Source organism: Oryctolagus cuniculus, chromosome 4 (genome assembly GCF_964237555.1).
Source record: "Oryctolagus cuniculus chromosome 4, mOryCun1.1, whole genome shotgun sequence".
In the NCBI taxonomy this organism is placed as follows: domain Eukaryota; kingdom Metazoa; phylum Chordata; class Mammalia; order Lagomorpha; family Leporidae; genus Oryctolagus; species Oryctolagus cuniculus.
The window spans coordinates 76,120,972-76,135,792 of record NC_091435.1 but is presented as its reverse complement, the minus strand read 5'-3'; the positions used below and the strand labels follow the sequence as shown (position 1 = coordinate 76,135,792).

Genomic DNA, 14,821 nt, shown 5'->3' with positions numbered 1-14,821 from the left:
CACTACTGCAAGACTTCTGCTTGTCTTTCTCCCACTTTCTCCACATCTAGCACAGGCCCTGGCACCTAGTGCCTAATAAGTGGTTATTGAATGAACAAGCAAATGCCCGCCCACGTAGCCTGTAAGTTCCACCAGAGCAAGGACCCTCTTCAACGCATTGTTCATTGTCATAGTCTCAGTGCCTGCTTTTTGGTCCAATAAATATTGATTGAGTAAATGGAGTTATTATGACTTTTTGTCACATCAGAAAAAGGCTCCAAATTTGAAGGAGTCTGAGAAGTCTCATGCAGGAACTAATAAACCTAATAAACCACCTGGTTAGCAAAGTCGGGATAGAAGAGAAGTTTAAATGTTACTGATGACCAAGGCTCATTAACCTTACATGGCTGGACAGAGGCCTATAGGCATTGGTTTCCTGTCTGGATGATGAAGGTATGACCAAGGGCAGGTAGCATGGCTGTGGGGGGTTTCTCCCAGGAGGGCGCATCTGTGACTCTTGGATTCAGGAAGTCTGACTGAAGTAAATGAAACAGGGATGCCTCTTACTTGACCTGAAATTCTTCCGGTCAGGGACAGTTGTCATTTCTCCTTGTACCCATGACACTGAGCACTGTGCCTGGGACAGATGCATGGGCATTCGACAGCAAGTAGAGATGAGCAGGAATGCCTAGCACCTTCCCCCGTTGGTCAGAAGAGCTTAATTTGACCATGAGGGGTGAAGAGTTGAGGGGTCTTTCCTGTGCCTGTCTATGCTGTAAGGGAGACTCTCATTTGCCACTGAACTGAAGGGCTGGACTTATTCTTTGGTGGGGGGAGGGTAAGTCCTGACCAGCCCCTGTACTTGGGGAGTGGAATGCCCCGATCCCCTGGGGCCAGGCACATCCACCCCAAAAAAGCAGCCTGACTTTCCCCTGAGTCAGCCAGGCAGCAATGCCCTCCCTCGGACTACGCAGCGCAAGGTACTAAATCAGATAGTGAGATTCCCAACCAAACATTTTTGGTCCATGAATGAGATTTCTCATTTCAGTAGTCATAGAATGAAAGAGCTGGAAGGCTCTCTCAAGACATTTTGGTAAACTCCTCACGATGTCACAGAAGCCCAGGGAAGGTGCGGACCCCAGCCTCCCAGCCCTGTCCTGGGCTCCTTCTGCACCCCCAGGAAGGTCGCCCCAGCTCACTGTCGGTGTCTGTGTGGATGGCTTCCACAAAGAGGGCGTCTCCGGCATCCAGGCGCTCCTCCAGGCTGGCTCTGGTGTACTCCGGCCCGGCGGGGTCCAGGCCTGCAGGGACAGCTTAAAATCAGGGACCCCTTTCCTCTCGGCTATGGAAACCCTCATGGATCCAGCACACACCTTTTCCAATCACAGAGTCCCCGCAAGCACCAAAGGTAGGAAGAAGTAGCTTGGGACCACCTTCCCAGGAAACCCCACACTGTCGTCTCTCCTGAGATAACCCCTCAACGACCCAGTTTCTCTGGCTCTAAATAAACAACACCAACCATGTGGCAAGGGTTAATGGGAGTAATATTGACCTTTGTGGTGTAATAGCAACAGTGCCAGCTTTTTGAGTAGTTAGTAGTTACCATGTGCCAGGCTTACACTGGGCAGTTTTGCACACTCCAGACTTCACAACACAGCAAGATGAAACTCACCGTTCCCATGCGTTAGTTTGGATCCCCTCCCTCCTTTCCTCTCCCCAATGTAAGTGGACTGGGCCACAAGGACGTGGAAGACCACGGAAAGCAAGGTGAAGAAGTGGGAACACATCACTGAGTGGGTTAGCGCTGTGGGCAATTGGATCGCAGCCCTGCCCGAGGACCCCTCTGGGGGCTTCTGTAGAATGTGACTCAGAACTGCCCTGCCAGAGGACCAGGGAGCTGAACTGCTTACCACACTCACCCAGTCCCTCACCGACTGAGGGAGCTCCTCACACGGTGATTTCCACAGTGGAACAAGGTGCTGCGGGCTATCACAACCCATTTTATAGATGTAGACACTGAGGCTCAGAAAGAAATGCATGGCTCTTACGTTGATATTAGAAACCATGCCAAACAACACAATATCATTTTCTGCAAAAGGGCACCATGAGGTTTAGGGGTACCAGAGGGCACGATCCTAGGAAGAGAAGGCTCAGCACTCCTGCTGCTCGCCTCAGACCGGGCATTTCCAGGCCACTCTCTCTGACTTTGAACCCTGGGGGGGAGGGGCAGCGAGGAGCAGTACCTGTGATGCGTCCCAACTGGCCTTTGTAGAAATGTCCCACCATGCCCGCAACGTGGGCCCCCAGGCTAACACCAATGATGTGGATGGAGGACTCCGACACACCCAGCGCCTAGAACAGGCACCGACAGTGAGAACCACTGAGTGGGCCCTGGGCACGACACATCCGCCACGCATGCTTTGCCCGCTTCCTGGACGGCCCCCACTCGCTTTCCTTTTCGGCTCCAAAGTGTGTGAGTGGCGAGCACGGCCGCTCCCTCTTTCGCGACTACTAAACGCCAGGCGACCTACACTCGCCATGGGCTGTGCAGTGGCACATTTTACAGGGGAGCAAAGGGAGGCTCGGAAAGGTTCAGGAATCCGCTCGAGGTCAGCACTCCAAGCAGCCAAGTCCAGGTTCGCCCCGAACGGCGACAGGTCCAGGGCAGCGCTGCGTCTGTCCCCACGTGTCCTCCAGCGCCGCTTCTTTCTCACCCCCCCCCCCCCCCCCCCAAAGCAGCCCGAAGGCCGGCTCGGCTCTTGCACTCACCAAGAGTTTGCTGAGGAAGCGAGAGATCTCCAGGCTCAGCCTCACCACATTTTCCACCGCTGAGAAGTAGACGCCTGTGGAGCCGTACACCCAGTCCACGGCAATCACGTTAGCGTCCTCTGCACGCAGGAGGACGCTAATGAATTTGTCGATCCAGGAAGGCTTTGTTCCTAAAGCCCTAGACATGGAGCCAACGAAGGAGAGGACAGTCACCTGCCAAGCTGATATCCACGGGAAAACTCTGTGGGTCAAGAAACTCGGGGCGGGGGTGGTACATGAGGTATACATCACACAGCCCCCTGAGCATGGGAAGGATGTAATTCCAAAGTCCCCAGGCCTTACACCAGTATATGGAGCATTTGTGTGCGATATGCAAGGTGCATGTTGTTCCTAGTAGACGCAGCCTTGTGCCAGGATTCACAGCTCCTGGCAGCTTCCTTCCCTCAAGCACCTTTGTGCAGTGCATAAACCTCATACGCCTATTCACTGCACTGCTCCCGATTCACTGTGCTATTTGTGGAAAAGAGAGCTTCGTATCTTAGAGTCGAGACTGGTGATCTTAATTCTTATTCTAGAATATAGGCTCTTCCCTCGAGGATGTTTTCCTTCAGTCATTCACCCACCCATTCATTTCATTAAGCCCCTATAGGCCAGATGCCTTCCATGAAACAAAGACAAATGAGATACAGCCCCTAACCCCTGGATCTTACAGTACAATGAGACTTCTAGGGAAAAAAAGAGAGGGGGCGGGGGGACAATAGAAAATATTTCAGAAAGCTTTCGCAACACACTGGGACCAGGAAAGAAGTTTTATCAATGGCTCCCAGGATAGGAGCAATCCGAGCATGCCTGTGGACAGAGGCACGCAGATGGGGCCTGTGCCATGGAATGTGGTTTGGGGGTTTAGGAGCAGACAGAGTGATCAGTCTGATGAGCTTGGCAGCTCTATTAGCTACCCCTGGGTTGCAGGCACACACTGGGCTTCGGATGGTGGCTGAGTGCAAGATTTGCTAGCGGGGAATCTCTACCACGAGAGTGTAGAAGAAGAGCGATGCTTAGGAGCTCTAAGTGGGACCCCTGGAATGCAGGGCCCCGAGGGACAGAGAGGCGGGAGAGCAGGAAGCGGTTTGCCTCCAGATCCAGTTGCCCTGTGGCTCGGCTGTTCCATCACACTCTCCCCTCTGCCCTCCCAGAAGCTTTGTTCTGTTCCTGGCTTTTTTGAAACTCTGTTTGAAGGAACGCTGAGGACTGCCTTGAGACTTATGTTACCGTACAACTTGGATTGGATAACAAGAGATTACAAAGAGAAGTGGCTCACTCCTCAAAAATGCTGACCTCTGGGTATGATGAAAGTCAGGCCCTAAAATGGAAGTTTCTTAGGTCATGAAACCAGCAAAGGAGGGAAGAAGAGGAAATAAAACCCTGAGAAACACCATTTTCTTGGCCCCAAGAGATTGCACAGAGCCTGTGACCTCACTGTCTGAGAAAGAGTGTGTCATCCAACCCACGTTCCAGGTGGAAAATTGACCACGGAGCCCATCCCTATAACTTCCCTTTAATTTCGATGTGGAAAGCTAGTGTTCAAGGTCACACATATGGATTGCTTCTGGGTGTGTAGACAAAACTGAATAGAGAAGTTATGGGAATGACTAACAAGAATGAATATCTGTGGTGGGCTTTGCAGCCCAGTGGGTGAAGCCCCAGCTCGGGACATCTGCACCCCGAATCCGAGTGGCAGCTTGAGACCCAGCTGCTCTGCCTCTGGTCCGGCTCTCTGCTGAAGCATCTGGGAAGCGGCAGATGATGAGCCAGCACCTCAGTTCCTGCCGCCACTGTGAGAGGCCTGAAAGGAGTTCCTGCCTCCTGGCTTCAGCCTGGCTCAGCCTTGGCTTTTATGGCCATTTGGGGCATGAACCAGCAGATGAAAGATCTCTCCCTCTCTGTCTCCATCTCTCTCTTTCTCTTCCTTTCAAATAAATAAATACATCTTAAAAAAAAAAAAAGAATGAACAATATCCTGTGTGCCTTTTGATATGAGACACATTCCAATTCAGCAGGACCGGAGAGGTGAAACCGGAGACAGGAAATCCATCCCTCTGGCTCCCTGCTGACTTCCTAAGGCTCTACAGTTCTTAGCTGAGTAGATCCTACAGGTTGATTAGCTCCCACCTGAATCCATGAATAATCAGTTTGGTTCCCAGAGTGGCGTTGAACCCAGAGTTTTGGATGTCACTGCTCTCTTCTACCAGCTGCCCACAGCTGGGATCCGCAGGGACAAAGAGAAGAAACTGGACTTTAAGGTTGGTGCCTCGGAGGAGGTTGGCATTCTGGAAGTCAGTGCACTTTGGCTGCAGGGTAGGAGGTGCATCCCCTGTAGGAAAACAAGACAAGAAACAGCCACATGAGGGCATGTGTCCTTAAAAGCTGTTCTTAGAGGGAACAGGAAAACAGAGATTCCAGGCATGGGGTTATTACAAACCAGCTAGTGCAATAGTCATTCACTTATTTGCTAAAGACTGAGTCAGTTCCATAACTAAAATATGTGAGTATCTGCCTTGCCTAAAAATAAAGATCCCAGAGAAGAATCTGAGTATTTCCCAGCTAGACAAGGTGAAGGCTATGGTGAAAAGGCCATTGTTATGGGCTGAATTGAGTCTCCTCAAAAAAAAAAAGGATCCACTGAAATCCGAACCCCTAATCTTTCTGATTATAAGCAGATGTGGAGATAGGGACTTATGAAGGTAATTAAGTTACAATAAGACTCCTAGGATGGACGCTGCTGCAATATGACTGATGTCCTCATAAAAAGAGGGAGTTTGGACAAGGACAGGGAAAAGGGGATATGTGAAGAAACGCAGGAAGAAGACAGCCACCAGCAAGCCAGGGAGGAAGGCTTGGAGCAGATCCTTCCCTCACAGCCATAAAGAGGAACTGACCTCATTGACACAGCACCTCCCCATTCCCAGCCTCAAACGCTGTGAGATAATAAGTTTCTGTGGTTTCAACCACCCAGCCTGTGGCACTTTGTTATGGTAACCCCAGCAAACTAACACAGATGTCTAAAAAGAGCCCTGGGTAACCAAACGGAGCAGTTGCCCTGGTGCCAGGCTCACACCGGTCTCAATATCTGCATGGTTAGTTGCCTCCCCCATTCAAGTCATTGCTTGCCTAGTGCCATCTTCTCTGCTTGAGCCACCTTTCAAAGTTGTAGCCTGCTTCTGCTCCCCAGCCCCATTCTCTCTGGTTTCCTTACCCTCAACTCTTTTGTCTAGCAAACATCATCTATTAATCTACTATAGAATGTATTAACTTATCGTACTGATTTTTATTTACTATCTCCCTACATAAGAATACACAGCCAATGGAGCAAGGATTTTTATCCATTTTATTCACTCAACTATCTAGAATAGTGCCTGGCACACAATGAACCCCAAAGCTATTTGAAAAGTTAAACTAGATGCACTTTTGATAAGGCAGAGCAAGAAAAAAGAAGGAACTCACAAGTAAACAATATCTAGAATAAAAATGGGATATTCATGTAGACAACAGCAGTTTTTTAAAACCATAAAAGAAAATGTTTATACTCACCAAAAAAGACAGATATTTTTCTAGAATTTGAATACTTTTTTTTGAAAAAATGTAACAGGCCGGCGCCGCGGCTCACTAGGCTAATCCTCCGCCTAGCGGCGCCGGCACACCGGGTTCTAGTCCCGGTCGGGGCGCCGGATTCTGTCCCGGTTGCCCCTCTTCCAGGCCAGCCCTCTGCTGTGGCCAGGGAGTGCAGTGGAGGATGGCCCAGGTGCTTGGGCCCTGCACCCCATGGGAGACCAGGAAAAGCACCTGGCTCCTGGCTCCTGCCATCGGATCAGCGTGGTGCGCCGGCCGCAGCGCGCCGGCCGCGGCGGCCATTGGAGGGTGAACCAACGGCAAAGGAAGACCTTTCTCTCTGTCTCTCTCTCTCACTGTCCACTCTGCCTGTCAAAATAAAAAAAAAAAAAAAAAAGAAAAGAAAAAATGTAACTTGCCAAAACTTAGTCAAGAAATAAATAACAGAAAATCAGATGTAAAACTACAGCATAGAAGAACTGAAACAGTAGTTTTACATCAATCCAGTGAAGGCTCTAACAGGTAGCCAACTTTCCAGAGTTCTGCTAATGCTGCAATCCTTATCTCCTATACGTTGTTTCAGAGAACTCTTAGATGAGAATAACCAAAACTTCAAAAACTAGACAATGACAGGAGAAAGGAGAGCTAAAGGCCAACTTCACTTAAAAACACAAAAAAGTTCTTAGATAAAATAGCAGCAAATTCAAACCCATCAAGAATAATAAGAAAAAAATATATCATGGACAAGCAGGGTTTAATCTAAGGAATAGAAAGAATGTTTCAACACTAGAACATGCAGTGATATCACTCACATTTGGACACACTGAAGAAGGAAAACCATTAGCCCATCAAAACAGATACCAGCACCTAACACGCCTTAACATAAGAAAGTCTGCCAAATGCCCGGAGAAAGGCTCAGCCTATGGGTAACACATTAGAATCATCTGTGTCTGCTATCACTACTGTTAAACATTGTACTGAAGGCCCTCGTCCTACCCAGGGAAAAAAGACAATAAAATGTGATAAAAGTTATAATGTTTGAAAAATCAGGAGAGTTAGCAATAGTTGAAGACTCTTCTCCAGTCATCCTGAAGCTGTACAGGCGGGGAGGAGTGGGGGAAGCTGTAGGCCTGTGGAGAAGGGGAGGAGACAAAGCCCAACTTCAATTCAAAATTAAAATGAAACTAATCTAGTGTAGTTGTCTCTTGATATCCATAGCGATTTGTTTCAGGAACCCCCACAGATAAAATTCACAGATCCTTAAATCCCTCCTATAAAATGATATATTTATATATAAGCTACATACATCATCCTGTATATATATTTTTTAATATTTTATTTATTTATTTGAGAGGTAGAGTTACAGACAACGAGAGAGAGAGACAGAGAGAAAGGTCTTCCCTCCGTTGGTTCACTCTCCAAATGGCCGCAACAGCAAGAGCTGCGCTGATCTGAAGCCAGGAGCCAGGTGCTTCCTCCTGGTCTCCCATGCGGGTGCAGGGCCCAAGCACTTGGGCCATCCTCCACTGCCTTCCTGGGCCACAGCAGAAAGCTGAACTGGAAGAGGAGCAACCGGGTCTAGAACTGGTGCCCATATGGGATGCCGGCGCCGCAGGCAGAGGATCAATCTAGGCGTTGGCCCCCTTCCTGTATATCTTAAATAATCTCTAGATTACTTTTAATATGTAATGCAATGTAAATACTCTGTAAATTATTGTTCTTCTGACTATATTGTTTAGAACACAAGAAAAAAAGTCCAGACATGGTCAGAAGAGGTGCATTTTAGTATTTGCAGTCCACAGCTGATTGAATCCATGGATGGGGAGCCTGTGGGTATGGAGGGCCACACTCATGTTAGAAGTTAAAATCGTCAAGGTGGTGGTGACTAACAGGGGATAGAAAGGATAGGCTTTAGGGTCCCAGTAATGTTTTTAAAATTTATCTGTTTATTTGAGAGGCAGAGTTACAGAGAGGAAGGGGCGGGGGGGAGAGAGAGAGAGAGAGAGAGAGAGAGAGAGAGAGAGAGAATCTTCCATCTGCTGGTTCACTCCTAAAATGGCTGCAATGGCGGGATCTGGGTGATCTGAAGCCAGGAGCCAGTAGCTACTTCTGGGTCTCCCACATGAATACAGGGGCTCAACCACTTCAGCCATCTTCCACTGCTTTCCCAGCTGCATTAGCAGGAAGCTGGATTGGAAGTGGAGCAGCTGGGACTCAAACTGGTGCCCATATGGGATGCCAGGCCACAGGTGGAGGCTTAACCTACTATACTACAGTGCTGTTGATAATGTTTCATTTCTTGATCTGGATGATGGTTACATGTACAAATTCACTTTGAAATTTCATCCATTTGTGTAGTAATAATTTGTAAACTTTTTGTATATATTGTACTTTAACGAAAAGTTGACTCGAGAATAAGTCTACAAATGAAATATTTAAATATATGACGAAATCAAGTGTTTACAAAGGTAGTCTATAAAACTGATAAGTGGATTAAATTATTCCAGGTGAAATAAACTTTAAAAAAATCCACTGATAACAGATTTTAAGAATATGTATGCTAAGAATAAGTAAGTAGTACCAGGATAAAAATAAAGAGCATAAGAAGCTACAATATAATTACAGACACAAATGATAAAATGGTAGGCAGGGCCGGCGCTGTGGAGTAGCGGGTAAAGCCGCCATCTGCAGTGTTGGCATCCCATAGGGCACCGGTTCAAGTCCCAGCTGCTCCACTTCTGATCCAGCTCTCTGCTGTGGCCTTGGAAGGCAGTAGAAGATGGCCCAAGTTCTTGGGCCCCTGGACCCATGTGGGAGACCCGGAGGAAGCTCCTGGCTCCTGGCTTTGGATTGGCTCAGCTCTGGCCGTTGTGGCCCACTGGGGAGTGAACAAGAGGATAAAAGACCTTTCTCTCTCTCTCTCTACTTTTCCTTCTCTTTCTGTGTGACTCTGACTTCCAAATAAATAAATAAATCTTAAAATAAATATAAAAAATAAAATGAAGTGGTAGGAGCAGGCATTTGGTGGAGAGGTGAAGATACTACTAGTGGGACACTGGCATCCCATATCAGAGTGCTTAGCAGTACAAGTCCCAGCTCGGCTTCTGACTCCAGCTTCCTGCTAATGTGCCTTTTGGGAGCAGACAATGGCTCTAGTACTTGGATCCATGGCACCCATGTGGGAGACCCAGATTGAGTGGGCATTTGTGGAGTGAACTGTATGTCTTCCAAATAAATAAAATTGTAATGATAAATCATATAGTAAAAAACTAACTAGAAAACTTGGAATGAAAAAGATAGTTATGGAAAGAAATCAATACTAAAATATCTAGCACAGCTATAAAAGACACTTTTAAAATAAAGTACATTTTAAATGTATAGATGATATGGGAAGGTTCCAACATTTATTTAGTAATTGTTCTCTAAAAAACAAAATGGAAGAAAAAGCAGTATTTTGAAAAGAAAATTGCTAAGAATTTTCCATATCTAAAAAATGGTATGCATTTTTCAATCAGAAATTATTCTTGGGAAAATGAGCAAGATAAAAAATAAACTTATACCATGTAGATAATAGGATAACTGTAGAATGTCAAAGATTAAAAGCTACTCTTAAAAATTCCCAAATACCTTGCAAAGCTTGAAACAAATGGACAATTTTCTGGAAAAATATAATTTACTGAAATCAACTCAAGGAGAAATGGGAAACTCAAATAACACTACTAGCATCCAAAATTGAACTGGGCAGGGGCCAGCATCATGGCCCAGGGGCTCAAGCTTCTACCTAGGAAGCTGTCTTCCCCTATTGGAATGCTGGTTTCAGCCTTGCTGCTCTGTTTCCAATCCAGCTCTCCAGTAACGGGCCTGGAAAAGCAGCAGAATACGGCCCAAGCGCTTGGGCCCTGCCACTCATGTGGGAGACCAGATGGAGTGCCCAGCTCCTTACTTCAGCCTGGCCCGGCCCTGGCTGTTGTGGTCCTTCAGTGGGTGAACTAGCAAATGGAAGATCTCTCCCTGTCTCTCCCTCTAGCTTATCTATCACTTTGCCTTTCAAGTAAATGAAATAAATCTTTAAAAATACCAGCAAAAAATAGATTAGGAACAATTCACAGGCTAAAATATCTTTTTTTTTGCTACGTGTCTACTAAACAAAGGATTTTTACTAAGAATATATAAGGATCTGATACAATCAAAGAGAAAAACGAACAGAATAGACAAAAATTAGTAAAAGAATGGACAAGCCACCTAAATAAATTTTGTAGAAAAGGAAATCATAATGTGAAAAAATTTAACTTTATTTATAAGCGCTGAAGGGAACATTAAAATGACAGAAAAGTAGTATTTCATTTCCATCAGATTGACTATAATTAAGTCATCTGATCACACTAAATATTAATGAGAGGGAAGAGGGGCCCCATGCCTTCTGGCAGGGATATGAATTGTACTGGTCTCTTGGAGAGCGATTTGGCTATACCTGGTCAAGCTGAGAGCACTGCCTTGGAGCTGGTGATTCCATTTTCAGAAATCGATATTCAATTTTCACAGGGTGGCCTTTGTGTAATAGAAAAACTTCTGGAAACAGTCTAGCTGGACTTTAGTGACAAGAAATGGACAAATAAACTGTGAGTTAGTTAACAATTGAACAACCTATAATATTTTAAGAGGAGAATATGAAGCAACAAATGTCAACATGTATTAAACCTGGAAGGTGAGAAGGTTAGTACAAGCAAACATGTCATTATTTAGCGAACTTCCCTATATTCTTGAAATATTTTGTAATATTTTTTAATTTACAAGAAGGAGCAAAAATGAAAAAGAGAGAGCGGAGAGAAAATCTCTCAACATGTTAAAATGTTTTTGTGTCTGCATGGTAGGCATGGTAGTATTTTTTCTTTCCACCTATTTTTGTATTTTTTCTAAGCTTTTTGTAATGAGTCTATTCACCATTTTTAGACACTCAGGACTGTACACAGAAGAGAGGGCTGCCAGAGGTAGTAATCTCACTACCTAGGTCATCCCTGCAGGTCCCTGAGTGGTAAAATTAGAGATCTTAAACTTTTAAACTTTCCTCCTCATAGTCCCTCTGCCCAAAGGTGAATTCTATGCATATTTTCTTGTGATGCTTTCCAGGAAAACCTGTGTACATAAACAGTCATAAATTGCATATGCTAATATATTTCTTTGTATTGTTTTTGTAGTGGAAAATACCTAGAATTTGGCCAAGGAGAAAAGAATTCTATTTTGCAAGTTTAACAGCATGGGGCTTGCAGACTACGTCAATTAAACTGGAACAAAAATCAAACAGAACACCCAGCTCTTCAGAGAAAAGGGAAGTGGTTGAAGGGAGGAAAAACTTCAGAACTCCTCCTAGGATACTCTTTTGTCATAAAAAATGTAGAAAGAAAGTGTTCCAAGCAGTGATACCCTAAGTCCCTGGGAAAGAAGAACTGGACAGATGGGCCTCCCTGATTCTGGGCTGGTTTCTCCCTGGTTTCTTTCTTTGTACTCCAAGGTACAAAGCCAAGGTGTTAGATTCTGAAGGCAGAAATTTCCTCTTCAGGCATCTGCAATGGGTTTTCAGGACTACAGGTTTCCAAAAGTCAATTTTCAGCTGGAGAGAGCACCTGCCTCTTTCTCATTCCTGGAAAGACTCATCCATATGGGTAAACAGCACTCTCAGGTTTCCCTCTGGGCCCTAAGGCTATTCCTGGATAACACTGTATTGTGCTGTTCCTTTCATTTTTCCTCCTGGAAAGACACAGGAGTGCTAAGCATGGTGAAGGGAAGCTGGCAAGTGCAGGGAACTGTTACAGCCTCGGCAGGTGATGAGGATGGGAGTTGAGTGGCAGACAGCAGGGACTGGTGGTGGCAGTGTGCCCCTTTCATCCTCGTTTTTGCAAACAGCTTCTTGGGACAGGCACAGGGAAGAAGCTCCTCCCATCTGCATTTCCTGTGCCTTCCCCTTCACACTTCCATCTCCAACTCCGGCCTCCTTTGATGCTGGCTAAGGATGCAATGCAGATCACCCAGGTACTTTACAGTGTTCCAGCCAAGGCCCTTTAGAAAGCCACTGACACACCTGTGCAGCCAAGGGCCAAGTATACTTGGTTTGATCTGTGGACAACATTTTCCTTTGATGCTCATTATCAAGATAGTTTATTTTCTTTCTTTCTTTCTTTCTTTCTTTCTTTCTTTCTTTCTTTCTTTCTTTTTTTTTTTTTTTTTTTTTTTTTTTTGACAGGCAGAGTTAGACAGAGAAAAGGTCTTCCTTCCGTTGGTTCACCCCCCAAATGGCTGCTACAGCTGGCGCACTGCGCCAATACGAAGCCAGGAGCCAGGTGCTTCTCCTGGTCTCCCATGGGGTGCAGGGCCCAAGCACCTGGGCCATCCTCCACTGCCCTCCCAGGCCACAGCAGAGAGCTGGCCTGGAAGAGGAGCAACCGGGACAGAACCGGTGCCCCAACCAGGACAAGAACCCGGGGTGCCGGCACCGTAGGCGGAAGATTAGCCTAATGAGCCACGTTGCTGGCTGTTATCAAGATACTTTCAATGGGGATGCGGTTCATCAAGACTCTGGAGCCCTCACCAAGTGTCTGGCTATGGAAGCAGTGTAAGAAGAAGGATGCATTCCCTGCCCTCCATGAGATCACACTCCAGCTGCAAAAGCCCAAAGCAACATGCAAGAGATTGCATCAATGCAGACCCAGAAAGGTAGAGAGTAGGGAACCAAGATGGTGATGTTGGGAGAATCTGCACCGCAGGGGATTCCCATGAGCTGACAGCAATGAGGGAAGTCGAGATACTAGGATTGCGGAGGACAGCCTGGGAGAAGACAAGGGCTTGACAGGTTTGGGAGGATCCCGGAGTGCATGTTGGCTCCAGGGTGCTTGACTGTGGTCAAAGAGCTGAGCTGTGGCTACTGAGGGCCTGGGTGAGGCTGTGCAAGTGGAAACACATGTGAACTGAGGTTTTCTGAGTCCAGGTGGGGCCCTGGCAGTGAACTCTGTGGGTCTTCAGAGGCTCCAGGTGATTGCTGAGGAAACTGAAAAGCAGGATCTCCCATCTCAACCCAGATACCCCCCTGCAGAGCAAGAGCCTACTCTCTGGTGAGATAAAGCATTGCCCAGACCCACTTTTAGATGAGGTGAGTGAAGAGCTGGTTTTCATGGACTCACTGAGGACTTTCAACCAGAATCATGTGAGAATGGCTAGATAACCGGGTAAGAGGAAGTGGAGATGAGGGGAGAGGCAAGGAGTGGTACAGAGGAAAAGTGCTGGTGCCTTGCTTGCCAAGTGACTAATTTTCACAGAGCTCCTACAAATCAAGGGGAAAAAAAAAGCAGACAACCAGATAAAGAAAGAGGCAAGAGACATAAACAGGTGATTATTTGAAAGCAAATGAAAATAGATACATAAAAAGATGCTCAACTTTAATCATAATAAAAAATAAGAATTAAGGTAATAATGTAAATTTTGTTAATTAATTAACTGTTAATAGAAAATATATCTACTTAGCCTATGAAATTGACAATATCCAAAGCATTTGCTATTAGAAAATGTTGGCAGAGAGAAAGGTTTTTGCTATTAGAAAGCGTTGGAGGCCGGCGCCGCGGCTCACTAGGCTAATCCTCCGCCTAGCGGCTCCGGCACACCGGGTTCTAGTCCCGGTCGGGGCGCCGGATTCAGTCCCGGTTGCCCCTCTTCCAGGCCAGCTCTCTGCTGTGGCCAGGGAGTGCAGTGGAGGATGGCCCAGGTGCTTGGGCCCTGCACCCCATGGGAGACCAGGAAAAGCACCTGGCTCCTGGCTCCTGCCATCGGATCAGCGTGGTGCGCCGGCCGCAGCGCGCCGGCCGCGGCGGCCATTGGAGGGTGAACCAACGGCAAAGGAAGACCTTTCTCTCTGTCTCTCTCTCTCACTGTCCACTCTGCCTGTTAAAAAAAAAAAAAAAAAAAAAAGAAAGCGTTGGAGAGACCGTTGGGCTCACCTACTAATAAATAGCTATAACCTCTTTGAAAGGCTTTTTTTTCTCCCATATGCCAAAAATGTATGAGATACAAATCTTTTCAGATTCAGTCTATAGTGTTTAAACAGCGATTGCAAATAATAAGACAGTTCCATATGTTGATAGAAAAGGATTTTACGTGTGTACATAATACATCTATAAACAAATAATATATTTACATAAATGAAGTCATGCTTTAAGAACAATGTGGATTTTTCCATTTGCATATATTTCCATATATGACTTGTATCTATTCTTTGAAGTTTGAATCTTAAAAATTGCGATTTCCACGTGTTTTCACTTCATTTCCATCACCTGCAAGGTTGGCAGGAGTTTATAAAAAAAATAGAAAAGAGGGCTACAGAACCACACACTGGCTTGTCCAAGTCTGAAAAGAACCATGGTTTTCCATGTTGGGGACTGAGTGCCATACAAGGGTTAAAGAAAGGTTATCAAAGGCCTGGTAA

General features: G+C 46.1%; 1 protein-coding gene across 1 annotated transcript in view; it reads right to left on the bottom strand.

Annotated features, from left to right (window-relative positions):
- Window positions 1-14,821, bottom strand: part of PLA1A (phospholipase A1 member A) — a 32,759-nt gene that overhangs the window by 13,652 nt on the left and 4,286 nt on the right. Inside the window, exons 2-5 of the mRNA XM_008266881.4 lie at window positions 4,918-5,119; window positions 2,749-2,926; window positions 2,223-2,331; window positions 1,179-1,280 (exon numbers count right to left, since the gene is read on the bottom strand). Coding sequence (XP_008265103.2) covers window positions 1,179-1,280; window positions 2,223-2,331; window positions 2,749-2,926; window positions 4,918-5,119 — 591 coding nt within the window. The remainder of the gene's footprint in view (window positions 1-1,178; window positions 1,281-2,222; window positions 2,332-2,748; window positions 2,927-4,917; window positions 5,120-14,821) is intronic.